At 41.0% G+C, this 12,381-nt stretch overlaps 1 protein-coding gene across 5 annotated transcripts in view; it reads left to right on the top strand.

Annotated features, from left to right (window-relative positions):
• patj (PATJ crumbs cell polarity complex component) overlaps window positions 1-12,381 on the top strand; it is a 126,483-nt gene that overhangs the window by 39,569 nt on the left and 74,533 nt on the right. For 4 of the 5 annotated variants that reach the window (XM_060879679.1, XM_060879692.1, XM_060879675.1 and 1 more), the window contains 3 exons: window positions 32-142; window positions 1,378-1,437; window positions 3,652-3,751. In XM_060879679.1, the coding sequence (XP_060735662.1) occupies window positions 32-142; window positions 1,378-1,437; window positions 3,652-3,751 (271 nt within the window). The remainder of the gene's footprint in view (window positions 1-31; window positions 143-1,377; window positions 1,438-3,651; window positions 3,752-12,381) is intronic. The other variant, XM_060879684.1, reaches the window with a different exon arrangement.

Raw genomic sequence — 12,381 nt, 5'->3', positions numbered from 1 at the left:
ATCTGACACTGTGTCCTGTTCTGTTCCTCAGGTAGCTGGTGTGGACCTGCAGAATGCCAGCCATGAGGAGGCAGTACAGGCTATAAAAAGTGCCCAGAGCCCTGTAGACTTTGTTGTGCAGAGTCTTTCATCCACTCCCAGGGTACTGCTCACTATTTCTAAAAAAAAAGTTTTCCCTCCTCCAGCTATCTTTGATACTTGGGCACAGTGTCTTGGTTACTATCTAATGATATTCTGTAAATGACAGCTGATTGTTTGAACCAGATTTGATTTCAAAGAAGAAAGTTTTCTACATTGTGGCATCATTAAAGGACAAATTGAGCCATCAGTTAATGTTTAGGAATAATAAAAAAATTAGCTTACACAAATAATTCTACTGAAACAAATGACAGAATCATAAAACGTCAGCATTTAAATTTGATAAGCACGACCTCAAAACAAGTTAGTACACGTTATTACTTGCCTTTGAGCAGCTATAAACAATCATTTCTCTCTTTTCCGTCATCTTGAAGCTTTTAGCTTTTCCTCACAGACAGAATGATCTTACAGAAACCTTCATGATGTTAAAAATGACAAATCTGTTTGTGTTGCATCCACTGTACAAGATTCAGTGATTGAGCTGTCGGTGTAGAAATGATAAGATGACTAACAAGACTGTAGCAGGTTTAACAATGCAGCAGTTCTGTATTAGTGTCCTTTCAGTTGCTTTTTAGCTTTGCTCTAAAATCTGGGCCACGTATCATGGCTGAGTTTGATGTTCTTGTGTAGATGTGATGCAGAATACATTGATTTCAGCTTCAAGATGGCTACTGTTACTGTTTTTAGCTAGATAACTCTCATCTATTGACTGAGCTACAGAAGGAAATTTATTCGGTTTGAGTTATTTAGAGTTTGATTATTTAGGTTGCATGGTTGCATTGCACCATGCAAACTACAGGCTGTAAACTTAACCTTCAGTTATTTTTAAACCACATACTCTTGTACCTCTAGTATAAAAAGGTCACAAACTATTTTAAGGAAAAACTGAATTATTCCTTGTATGAAAGAAAGCAGGATAAGTGTTTAGTATCGAGCTTGTAAGAATGAAGAACCCCCTTTCTGTGAATAACGCCTGATTGTTTGATCTTCTATTTCACACTGGCCTAGCTTCTATAAATAAAATCTTCTGCTTGTCACATAACTGCATTTTCAGTACTTTTTCCCCCTTACTACATGGTTAGATATCTATTTTCAGATCTAAATCTGTTTCTGCTGTGTTACTGATGTGAGAGATTGATTCTGCTCACCACAGGAGCACATCTGCAGCATGACTTGAGCTGCTTGGTGTGTGTGTGTGTGTGTGGTGTGTGTGGGGTGTGTGTATGTGTGTGTGTGTAGCCTGTTTCAGTCACAGCCTCCAATATAAGACAGCACAAGGCCAAGAGGAAAGGCATGCTGGTAAGCAGCTTGTTCTCCCCATTTATCCCTTTTCTTTTTCTAACTTTGTTTAAATCTAGCTTTCGTCACTCATCAGGCAGCGTGTTTGTCTGGAATTTTATTCAATGTACAGTATTCAGAGCTTTAACAAGAGGGCTCAAATTCTAGTGAATGAGATTGTGTTGGTATTGGAAGCACTAAGCAAGCCTGTACTCTGAGTACAGTATAACCATTAGCTTGTGTATATAATTAACTTTCTCTGCAAGATGCCATAATAATGCAATTGAGCTGACTATTCATTAAAGAACCTTGCAAAATACAGGTCTGAACTTTATATTCACTTCTTTGGTAATACCAACAGCCTGACATCTATCTTGCTATCTGTGGCGCGAATAGTACGCCATCACCATATTTAGTTATGGTTCCTCTTTGTAATGTACTGCTAGAGGTGGTGCAATATTCAGCACTGGTATTCTTTCTTGCTTTATTTCTTTAAAGTCAGAGTTTATGTCTTTCTTTTGTTACACAATCTATCATCAGACTCCTAAGAAGTTGGACTTCAGTCAGCTGGAGCAAGGAAAAGTATATTGAGCTGCAGGTCCCCAGGGAAAGAGCTGTGGATTTTTTTTTCCACTTTATCAAATCGCCTTATTCCTCTAAACATAACCCATTTAGTGTATCCTACACTCAAATGACTCAATGCACAGTGAAAATGACTTGACTGTGTGGAAATTGCTTGTTTTCAAATTCTTCTGTATGACAAAGACGTAAAGCGTCTTTATTGGCAAACTCGTGCATCTGACGTGATGCTTTTTGTCCAGCCTGAGCAAGAGAAAGAAAACGAGAAGATCATTCAAAAGAAATGGTGTCATCTCCTCTGTGTGGTGTCATATCTTTTACTGAGCACAGAAATGACCAAAGTCTTGATTAAAACAGATTTAGTTTGTAATTAAATTAAAATAGCAATAATTATCCTAATTGCCCCTTCAGCCATTAGTATGCCACATGGCTCCTGAGGATATGAGGGATTATTCAACCCAATCAGTGCAAGTCTCCTCATTAGTTGCTAAGAAATTTAATTAACATTCCAGCACACTTCCAGAAAGGAGCTCAGTGACTTCTGGAGCGAAAAGACGTATTAGGTGGATTAAGAAACCAACAGAAGGTCAGAAGTGGAAGTCTCAGGAGAAGAAGGTCACACTGATATTTAGACAGCTCTACATTTTGAGTCACTTTCCTCGGTTCCATGATTATTTTTCAGAGGATTCAATATGAAGCGCTAACTCTGAAGCTCTTTAGCTTCTGCATCATTCATTAGGTATTAATCAGGCATTAGTGAGTCTTGATATGTCTGAGCAGGTACGTGGCTCTCTTGAGGATGCAACTCCCGGTGCTACATAGCTTTATGCGCCGTTTATTAGCAGCAGCTCCACGCAGCAGCGAATAGGATTAATTAAACACGACCGTCATTTGATAAATATCCATCAAATAGCCTGTTTATGCCTGATGATGACGTGAGCGTTTCAGACACACTTTTGGTGGCTGTCTGTGTGTAGTGTGTGCAAACAGCTTGGAGCATTTGCTAAATGAATACATGTACATGTAGATTCACTCATTTTCAGCCTGCACTTGTTTAAGCTGCTGTTCAGGCAGTGGTAAGGGTGAAATCTGTCTGCTTTGTGGAACATGTTTATCCCAGAATTGTAGACATAAAAACGAAAGGAAAAAAGTAAAAGTTTAATCTTCCTGTTTTACCTCTCTGATTTTTATTAGGTTCTTATGAGGAGGTGGATGATGTTTTATATCCTTTTAAAAGAGCTTTTGTTTTTTTTAAACGTAAAACATTCGGCATGCCAGTCAACAGTTGTAGACACAGCTGGGTGGATAGACATGTCGGTAGGTGCATGAACTGATGGGCGAGTGTATAGGTGAATACATGAGAACACTGAAGACTGGGTGGAAGGATGCATGCAGTAGGTGGCTAGATAACTGGATGAATTGAAGGATGCTTGGATACATGTGTGGAATTGCATAAGACAGATAGATAAAAGTGAGGTTAATATCTGCTTATAATATGGAACAGTACATTTGGAGAATAACTCCAGTGAATTATACAGAGCTGTGTCAAAGATACGTTTCATAATTACGTGTGTGGCTGTTTACCTGTCTGATTAGCTGAAGATTAATAGATTGTTGTGATGTGTGTGTGTGTGTGTGTGTGTGTATGTGTGTTAGAAACCAGAACAGCAGACTGCGCCTCCCCCCATGCGTCTCCCTCCACCATACAGACCTCCCAGCCTTGTGCAGGAAGAGAAGGATCCCGAGGAGGATAGAGGTTGGTGATATTTATTATTATTATTTTTTTTTTCCAAGCAATGTATTTTTTCCCCCACGTTTACCTTTTGTGTTTATTTACATCAAAACATGGCCTTCTGTTTGTGGACATTCACTGATTAGGAATTAAATCCTAAACCTTAACTATATCCTTGTAAACCTATTTAATTAAAGAAGTGTACAGTCTGGGAAGCGTCATACATTTTTTGCTCTGCGTCCTGGCTATTCTGCTTTATTACAGACACAACCTGTTGTTACTTTGAGTCTTCTTCACAAGCCCTCAGTTTCATAGCATGTACATTCAGAGCATCAGAAGCACACACACTTGTCTGTGTATAACATAGGCAGCCTTTTGGAAAAATAATCGCTATAATGTGATTTCTTAACTAATGCACTTCCGCTGGAACTCTATTATTATTATTATTTTTTACATTTTTATTTATTTATTCATTCATTCATTCATTTTTAATTAATTAATTAATTAATTAATTGGGGGGTACAGTGGCTTAGTGGTTAGCACGTTCGCCTCACACCTCCAGGGTCGGGGTTCGATTCCCGCCTCCGCCTTGTGTGTGTGGAGTTTGCATGTTCTCCCTGTGCCTCGGGGGTTTCCTCTGGGTACTCCGGTTTCCTACCCCGGTCCAAAGACATGCATGGTAGGTTGATTGGCATCTCTGGAAAATTGTCCGTAGTGTGTGATTGTGTGAGTGAATGAGAGTGTGTGTGTGTGTGTGTGTGTGTGCCCTGTGATGGGTTGGCACTCCGTCCAGGGTGTATCCTGCCTTGATGCCCGATGACGCCTGAGATAGGCACAGGCTCCCCGTGACCCGAGGTAGTTCGGATAAGCGGTAGAAGATGAATGAATGAATGAATGAATGAATGAATGAATGAATAATTAATTAATTAATTTTTTTTTTTAATTTCTGGCTGTTTTGGATGATCACACAGAGACAGCAGACTATTAAAGACTCTTCTTGCCATGACTGGCTTTATTCTTTGTGGACTGCATGTTTTACTACCCCAGCTTTCTCTAGAACGTATTAGAGGTTATCAGAACAGTCCCCAGTGTTTAACTGATTCCTGTTGGACTTGCTGTGAGCTGAGATTTTCACTCACTCACTCATTCACTCATTTTCTACCGCTTATCCGAACTACCTCGGGTCACGGGGAGCCTGTGCCTATCTCAGGCGTCATCGGGCATCAAGGCAGGATACACCCTGGACGCAGTGCCAACCCATCGCAGGGCACACACACCTGAGATTTTCAGAGCTGTGTAATTATTAACTGTTATGCTAGGTGTTGAACCACAGATCTCCAGGAACAGGCTTTGGCAGCTAGAACATAGCATTTTTAATCACAGTGCTGCAAAATTCTCCATTCTGATTGATCAGGAAGTATTAACTCATTAACTCAAGTGTATTTAGCATGTGTGGAAGGAGTTTCTAGTGTCAGTGCTTTTACATTTTCCAACAGAGAAAGGTTCGAGAAAAGTTTGTTGCTAATATATTAAGCTGTTTTTTTCATGTTATCATCAAGATAGGAAAAACAAGAGGCTTATGAGGGAACGACTGCTACAGCATAAGTGATAACAGGAACTCGTTTGGTTCATAGTTGTTCTGCAACGTTTAAATGGAAATATAACCAGGTAACAGTGTGATGTGCTGCTCTTGAGTTTAAAATCATTGTTGGTAAATTGCTGTGGTACATGCAGAATAAAACCCTTGGGTGTGTGTTGTTTAAAATAGTAATAAAAAAAATGTTTTCATGTCACCCTCTTATTTAATATGTATCTATAGCTGCTCATACAACGCATGGAATTTGTTAAAAGATAAAAGACAAGCTAGCATTTATTTTTCATTTGGAAAAATTCTGATGGCAAGACGCAGAAGATGGTGCAAAGTTTGAATAGAATTTTCATTTAGAGTTTTTATGATATATTTTAGGCTCTTTATGAGGTTTATATTAAGTGTTAAGTAGAAACATTCACCTCAGACACAACTCTTGAAATTCTACTTTTTTTTTTTCCAAACTCAAAATTGGTACCATTGATGTACACAAATATAGCCAGGAATTGTCAGGCACAGGTTTTTGTGTGTGCTAGTCAAGTGCTTTGGCTCTGTAACTTCACATCTGGTACCTGACAGGATCTCTGTGACTGATAAGCCCCGTTAGTGCTGATGCTCAAGCTCTTATCAGGCAGCTGTCTGTAGCCCAGACCTGCTTAATGACAGTCACCGCAATGACGGCAGTCAATAGTTCAGCTGAGCTAAACACACCCTCACCTCATATTGCTGCATGAGCTTTACACACGCTAAATGTTCAGGCTGAAAAGCTACTGTAGAAGCCACCAGGGGTGTGAAAGTCAGCAGTTTGCTTAATCCCTCTGTATAAAACATGCTGAAGCGCCTGGATTAAGATAAGAGTAATCTACTGTGTATATTGTGTCTATAGAGTGCGGCAGATGGGGAAACTTTTGTAAAACTCGTAACAATGGAATTACTAGAGCTGGCCTTGTAGTAGGACTTCAGCGATAAAGGGTTTGCTGACTGCCTTATTCATTTTCTCTCTGATTTCACACACCATTACAGAAATAGATAAGACCATCATCAGACTGTTAATATGTGTATTTTGTGTTTATACTCCATTGATTTTGTTGTCTCTTAAAAATTAAAGCTCCTAAATCTCCCCTTCACATCTGCTCGACTGGAACAGTATATTCATGGCACAGTGCTGGCCTGGCATTTTAGCTAGAAATTGATGTGCACTTTAGAATGACTGAATGCCACCATCTGTCCCAGTCTGATGCAAGAGCAGCGGTTTGGAGAAGTCCAGCAAAGGCTGGCTATTCGCATGTGTGTGCATGCGTGTTTGCGTACGTGCTTGTGTGTGTGCGTACGTGCTTGTGTGTGTGCGTACGTGCTTGTGTGTGTGCGTGTGTGCGTACATGCTTGTGTGTGTGTGTGCATGCGTGCTTGTATGTGTGCGTGTGCCTACGTGCTTGTGTGCGTGTGTAGCCGTGCTTGTGTGTGTGTGTGCGTGTGTGAAAGGTGAGGGATCCTGAACGTGGGTCATTCATTTTCAGACATCAGTCAGCTTGAGCAGCAGCAGTGTGGTGAGGTTACAGTATGCAAGAACAATAATTTATCCTGGCTCAGGGATTCAAATTATTGTTGGTGGAGGTGACAAGATTGAGAGCTTCTTTCTTTCATCCCAAAGGATGTCAAGGCTAAATATTATCTTTTGCCCAAACTGAAAACAGCTTTCAATAATATGAGCAACAGAAACACTACTAACTTACAGCAGAGCAGAAAAATGAAATGATCTTCGTTACAGTAAATTCATTTTAATTTACTGTACATGTTGCTAACTTCATGCTAACTTTATTAACAATCTTCAGACTTTTACAAGAAAGTCCCATTACATGTTACCTGACTTATAAGAAATAAATAGATTTTAGACGGACAAAGCCGGGTCACATTTTGCCCAAAAACAGTTTTTTATAATGTATAGATCAAATGATAAAAAATACACAAGATGAAATTATTGTTTTTATTCAAATGACTTAATCAGTCAGAACTCTAATTCAAAGGACCCTTCTATCATACTTGCAGTTGATTCTTGTAACAAGCACTTTGAGTACTTAGTAAGTACCATAAATAGGGAAGTTTGCGTAGGCTGTATACAATTGATGCTTTCCGAACCTATAATCATTTTCTATACCATGGCATGTAATAAGAAAAACTTTAGTACTTTCTTCCTCTCACCATGTGTAATTTTCTTTTACATCACTTAAATGACTAGAGCTGATTGAGACATCAGTTGTTCATGAGCAGCATCTTGGTGCTTAAGCTAAACTAAAAGTTGAAAAGCATGGAATTAGCCCCAGTCCAGAGCTTTCTCAGTGTCCGTGATTTCCATGCTCACATTTTCACCCTCACAATATCGCTGTCCTTTTTGCTTATTCTCACTCCACTGTTGGCCCTGTGGTACTTCACTCTGATGACTGTCAATAGCTGATGCGCTGCTGCCATCATTCGCCCCATTGCATTTGTTATTTCATTGCGGTGTGTGCATCTTTTACCACCATGTGTGTGCGTGCACCCTGTGCTAACGCTGCTCTACTGTGCTGTGTGTGTTTCACCCCAGAGAGTATCCTTGGTTGAGGATTGGTTTGGGCTTGTTTCAAAAAGCAGTAACCTACACTCCAATCATTGTCTTGCCTTTCCTCTTACCTCAAATGTCTACGTGTATAAAAAAATAATAACTGCAGAAAAAGGATTAAAATGATGTGTTCTCTAATTTATCGTGGGTTTCAACTCTGAATAGACACACAGACATGAACCTTAGAGCACTACAGACACAAAATTACAGATAGTGGCGTTGCATTACACCTCTAATGAATACTATGATCAATTTCAATCATGATCTGGTGCTAACAGACAAATAATGAGTAGAATCTACAAGATACACGTTCCCGATAATATAAGAGAAACTGAGGACCATTTTATTTTAGGTCCCAAGAATCAACCAGCTCTACACTGGTCATGATTCCTGGGACCTTAAATAAAATGGTCCTTAGTTAGGGCCCGAGCACCAAATGGTGTGAAGCCCTATTGTTTTTCCTCGGGAGTATTATTTATTTATTAGGGCCTGAGCACCGAATGGTGCGAAGCCCTATTGTTTTTCCTCGGGAGTATTATTTTTTATTAGGGCCTGAGCACCGAATGGTGCGAAGACCTATTGTTTTTCCTCGGGAGTATTTTTTTTTTTTTTTTTTTTTTTTTTTTTTTTTTTTTTTTTCCCACACATTGGCCAATTGGGGTCCCTTAACATGCTCGAAAACTCTTGAAATTTGGCACACACGTCAGAGTCGCGCGACACTAGGATTGGACAAAGGTTGGAATACGGGCGTGGCAGGGGGGCTCTGTAGCGCCCCCTGTAATGCAAAAACAAACATTGGTGCACAGATCGGGCAATTATGTACGCACATGTACGAGAGTTGGTACGCATATAGATCTCATCGACCCGAACAACTTTCGCGCTCTAAACTATGAGCTCCGCCCAACAGGAAGTCGGCCATTTTGGATTGTTTTATAAGTGCATGCGGTGAACTTTTAAATACTCCTCCTAGGGAATTCATGCGATTGACATCAAACGTTGTGAACATGATGCCAAGACATTGCACTTGCTAAATTGCGAAGGGATTTTTGATATCTCGAACGGTGCTGCCATGGCGAGGCGACAAAGTTATGGCGAATTCAGAGAAACAGGAAGTGTCTAATATCTAAAGCAAAAAATGTCTTATTGGGATGACACGCGGTGTGTATGTTCGGCCAAGGATTCCGATCGCATCGATGTGCTTATTGTGAATCTCGGACATAGCGCCACCAACAGGCGCCAGGAAGTGTGTCAGTCACAACAGTTGCATGTGGTGAACTTTTAAATACTCCTCCTAGGGAATTCATGCGATTGACACCAAAAGTGGTGAACATGATGCCAAGACATTGCACTTGCTAAATTGCGAAGGGATTTTTGATATCTCGAACGGTGCTGCCATGGCGAGGCGACAAAGTTATGGCGAATTCAGAGAAACAGAAAGTGTCTAATATCTAAAGCAAAAAATGTCTTATTGTGATGACACGCGGTGTGTATGTTCGGCCAAGGATTCCGATCGCATCGATGTGCTTATTGTGAGTCCCGGGTATAGCGCCACCAACAGGCCCCAGGAAGTGTGTCAGTCACAAAGGTGGATTTTTTCACAGTTGCATGCAATGAACTTTTAAATACTCCTCCTAGAGGATTCATGCGATTGACACCAAAAGTGGTGAACATGATGCCGAGACATTGCACTTGCTAAATTGCGAAGTGAGTTTCGATATCTCGAACGGTGCTGCCATGGCGAGGCGACAAAATTATGGCGAATTCAGAGAAACAGAAAGTGTCTAATATCTAAAGCAAAAAATGTCTTATTGTGATGACACGCGGTGTGTATGTTCGGCCAAGGATTCCGATCGCATCTATGTGCTTATTGTGAGTCCCAGGTATAGCGCCACCAACAGGCCCCAGGAAGTGTGTCAGTCACAAAGGTGGATTTTTTGTCAGCTTCATGCAGTAAACTTTTAAATACTCCTCCTAGGGGATTCATGCAATTGAGACCAGACTTGGCCAACATGGTGCAGAGATATTGCAGATGCGAAATTGCGAACGGATTTTTGATATCTCAAACACTGTTCTCATGGTAACGTGTCAAACTTTACTTTCTTTTTCAGGCATATTTAAGTCTTTTGGCGTGCTTAGATTAACTTGAAATTTGACACATACATCACATTTGTCGGCTGTTAAGTGTGGACAAAAAGGTCAGACAAAGGTGTGTCTCTTAAGTGGCTCACTAGCGCCCCCGTTTGTCTAAAATGTGGGGTTTCATTTACCTACAGTCCCCAAATGGGTCAGTAACAACATAAAATAGTCCACTGATATTTACCCACTTGATGCACTTGCCCACCGTGCATTGTTTTCTGGAAGGCACCGTATAGCGATGAACAAACGTGCGAAGGCCCGTCATCGCTGCTTGCAGCTATATTTAGGGCCTGAGCACCGAATGGTGCGAAGCCCTATTGTTTTTCCTCGGGAGTATTATTTTTTTTTTTTTTTTTTTTTTTTTTTTTTTTTTTTTTCCCACACATTGGCCAATTGGGGTCCCTTAACATGCTCGAAAACTCTTGAAATTTGGCACACACGTCAGAGTCGCGCGACACTAGGATTGGACAAAGGTTGGAATACGGGCGTGGCAGGGGGGCTCTGTAGCGCCCCCTGTAATGCAAAAACAAACATTGGTGCACAGATCGGGCAATTATGTACGCACATGTACGAGAGTTGGTACGCATATAGATCTCATCGACCCGAACAACTTTCGCGCTCTAAACTATGAGCTCCGCCCAACAGGAAGTCGGCCATTTTGGATTGTTTTATAAGTGCATGCGGTGAACTTTTAAATACTCCTCCTAGGGAATTCATGCGATTGACATCAAACGTTGTGAACATGATGCCAAGACATTGCACTTGCTAAATTGCGAAGGGATTTTTGATATCTCGAACGGTGCTGCCATGGCGAGGCGACAAAGTTATGGCGAATTCAGAGAAACAGGAAGTGTCTAATATCTAAAGCAAAAAATGTCTTATTGGGATGACACGCGGTGTGTATGTTCGGCCAAGGATTCCGATCGCATCGATGTGCTTATTGTGAATCTCGGACATAGCGCCACCAACAGGCGCCAGGAAGTGTGTCAGTCACAACAGTTGCATGTGGTGAACTTTTAAATACTCCTCCTAGGGAATTCATGCGATTGACACCAAAAGTGGTGAACATGATGCCAAGACATTGCACTTGCTAAATTGCGAAGGGATTTTTGATATCTCGAACGGTGCTGCCATGGCGAGGCGACAAAGTTATGGCGAATTCAGAGAAACAGAAAGTGTCTAATATCTAAAGCAAAAAATGTCTTATTGTGATGACACGCGGTGTGTATGTTCGGCCAAGGATTCCGATCGCATCGATGTGCTTATTGTGAGTCCCGGGTATAGCGCCACCAACAGGCCCCAGGAAGTGTGTCAGTCACAAAGGTGGATTTTTTCACAGTTGCATGCAATGAACTTTTAAATACTCCTCCTAGAGGATTCATGCGATTGACACCAAAAGTGGTGAACATGATGCCGAGACATTGCACTTGCTAAATTGCGAAGTGAGTTTCGATATCTCGAACGGTGCTGCCATGGCGAGGCGACAAAATTATGGCGAATTCAGAGAAACAGAAAGTGTCTAATATCTAAAGCAAAAAATGTCTTATTGTGATGACACGCGGTGTGTATGTTCGGCCAAGGATTCCGATCGCATCTATGTGCTTATTGTGAGTCCCAGGTATAGCGCCACCAACAGGCCCCAGGAAGTGTGTCAGTCACAAAGGTGGATTTTTTGTCAGCTTCATGCAGTAAACTTTTAAATACTCCTCCTAGGGGATTCATGCAATTGAGACCAGACTTGGCCAACATGGTGCAGAGATATTGCAGATGCGAAATTGCGAACGGATTTTTGATATCTCAAACACTGTTCTCATGGTAACGTGTCAAACTTTACTTTCTTTTTCAGGCATATTTAAGTCTTTTGGCGTGCTTAGATTAACTTGAAATTTGACACATACATCACATTTGTCGGCTGTTAAGTGTGGACAAAAAGGTCAGACAAAGGTGTGTCTCTTAAGTGGCTCACTAGCGCCCCCGTTTGTCTAAAATGTGGGGTTTCATTTACCTACAGTCCCCAAATGGGTCAGTAACAACATAAAATAGTCCACTGATATTTACCCACTTGATGCACTTGCCCACCGTGCATTGTTTTCTGGAAGGCACCGTATAGCGATGAACAAACGTGCGAAGGCCCGTCATCGCTGCTTGCAGCTATATTTAGGGCCTGAGCACCGAATGGTGCGAAGCCCTATTGTTTTTCCTCGGGAGTATTTTTTTTTTTTTTTTTTTTTTTTTTTTTTTTTTTTTTTTTTTTTCCCACACATTGGCCAATTGGGGTCCCTTAACATGCTCGAAAACTCTTGAAGTTTGGCACACACGTCAGAGTCGCGCGAC

Source organism: Tachysurus vachellii, chromosome 1 (genome assembly GCF_030014155.1).
Source record: "Tachysurus vachellii isolate PV-2020 chromosome 1, HZAU_Pvac_v1, whole genome shotgun sequence".
Classification (NCBI taxonomy): Eukaryota; Metazoa; Chordata; class Actinopteri; order Siluriformes; family Bagridae; genus Tachysurus; species Tachysurus vachellii.
Note: the sequence above shows the minus strand (reverse complement) of the source record. Positions and strands in the feature narration are given on the sequence as shown.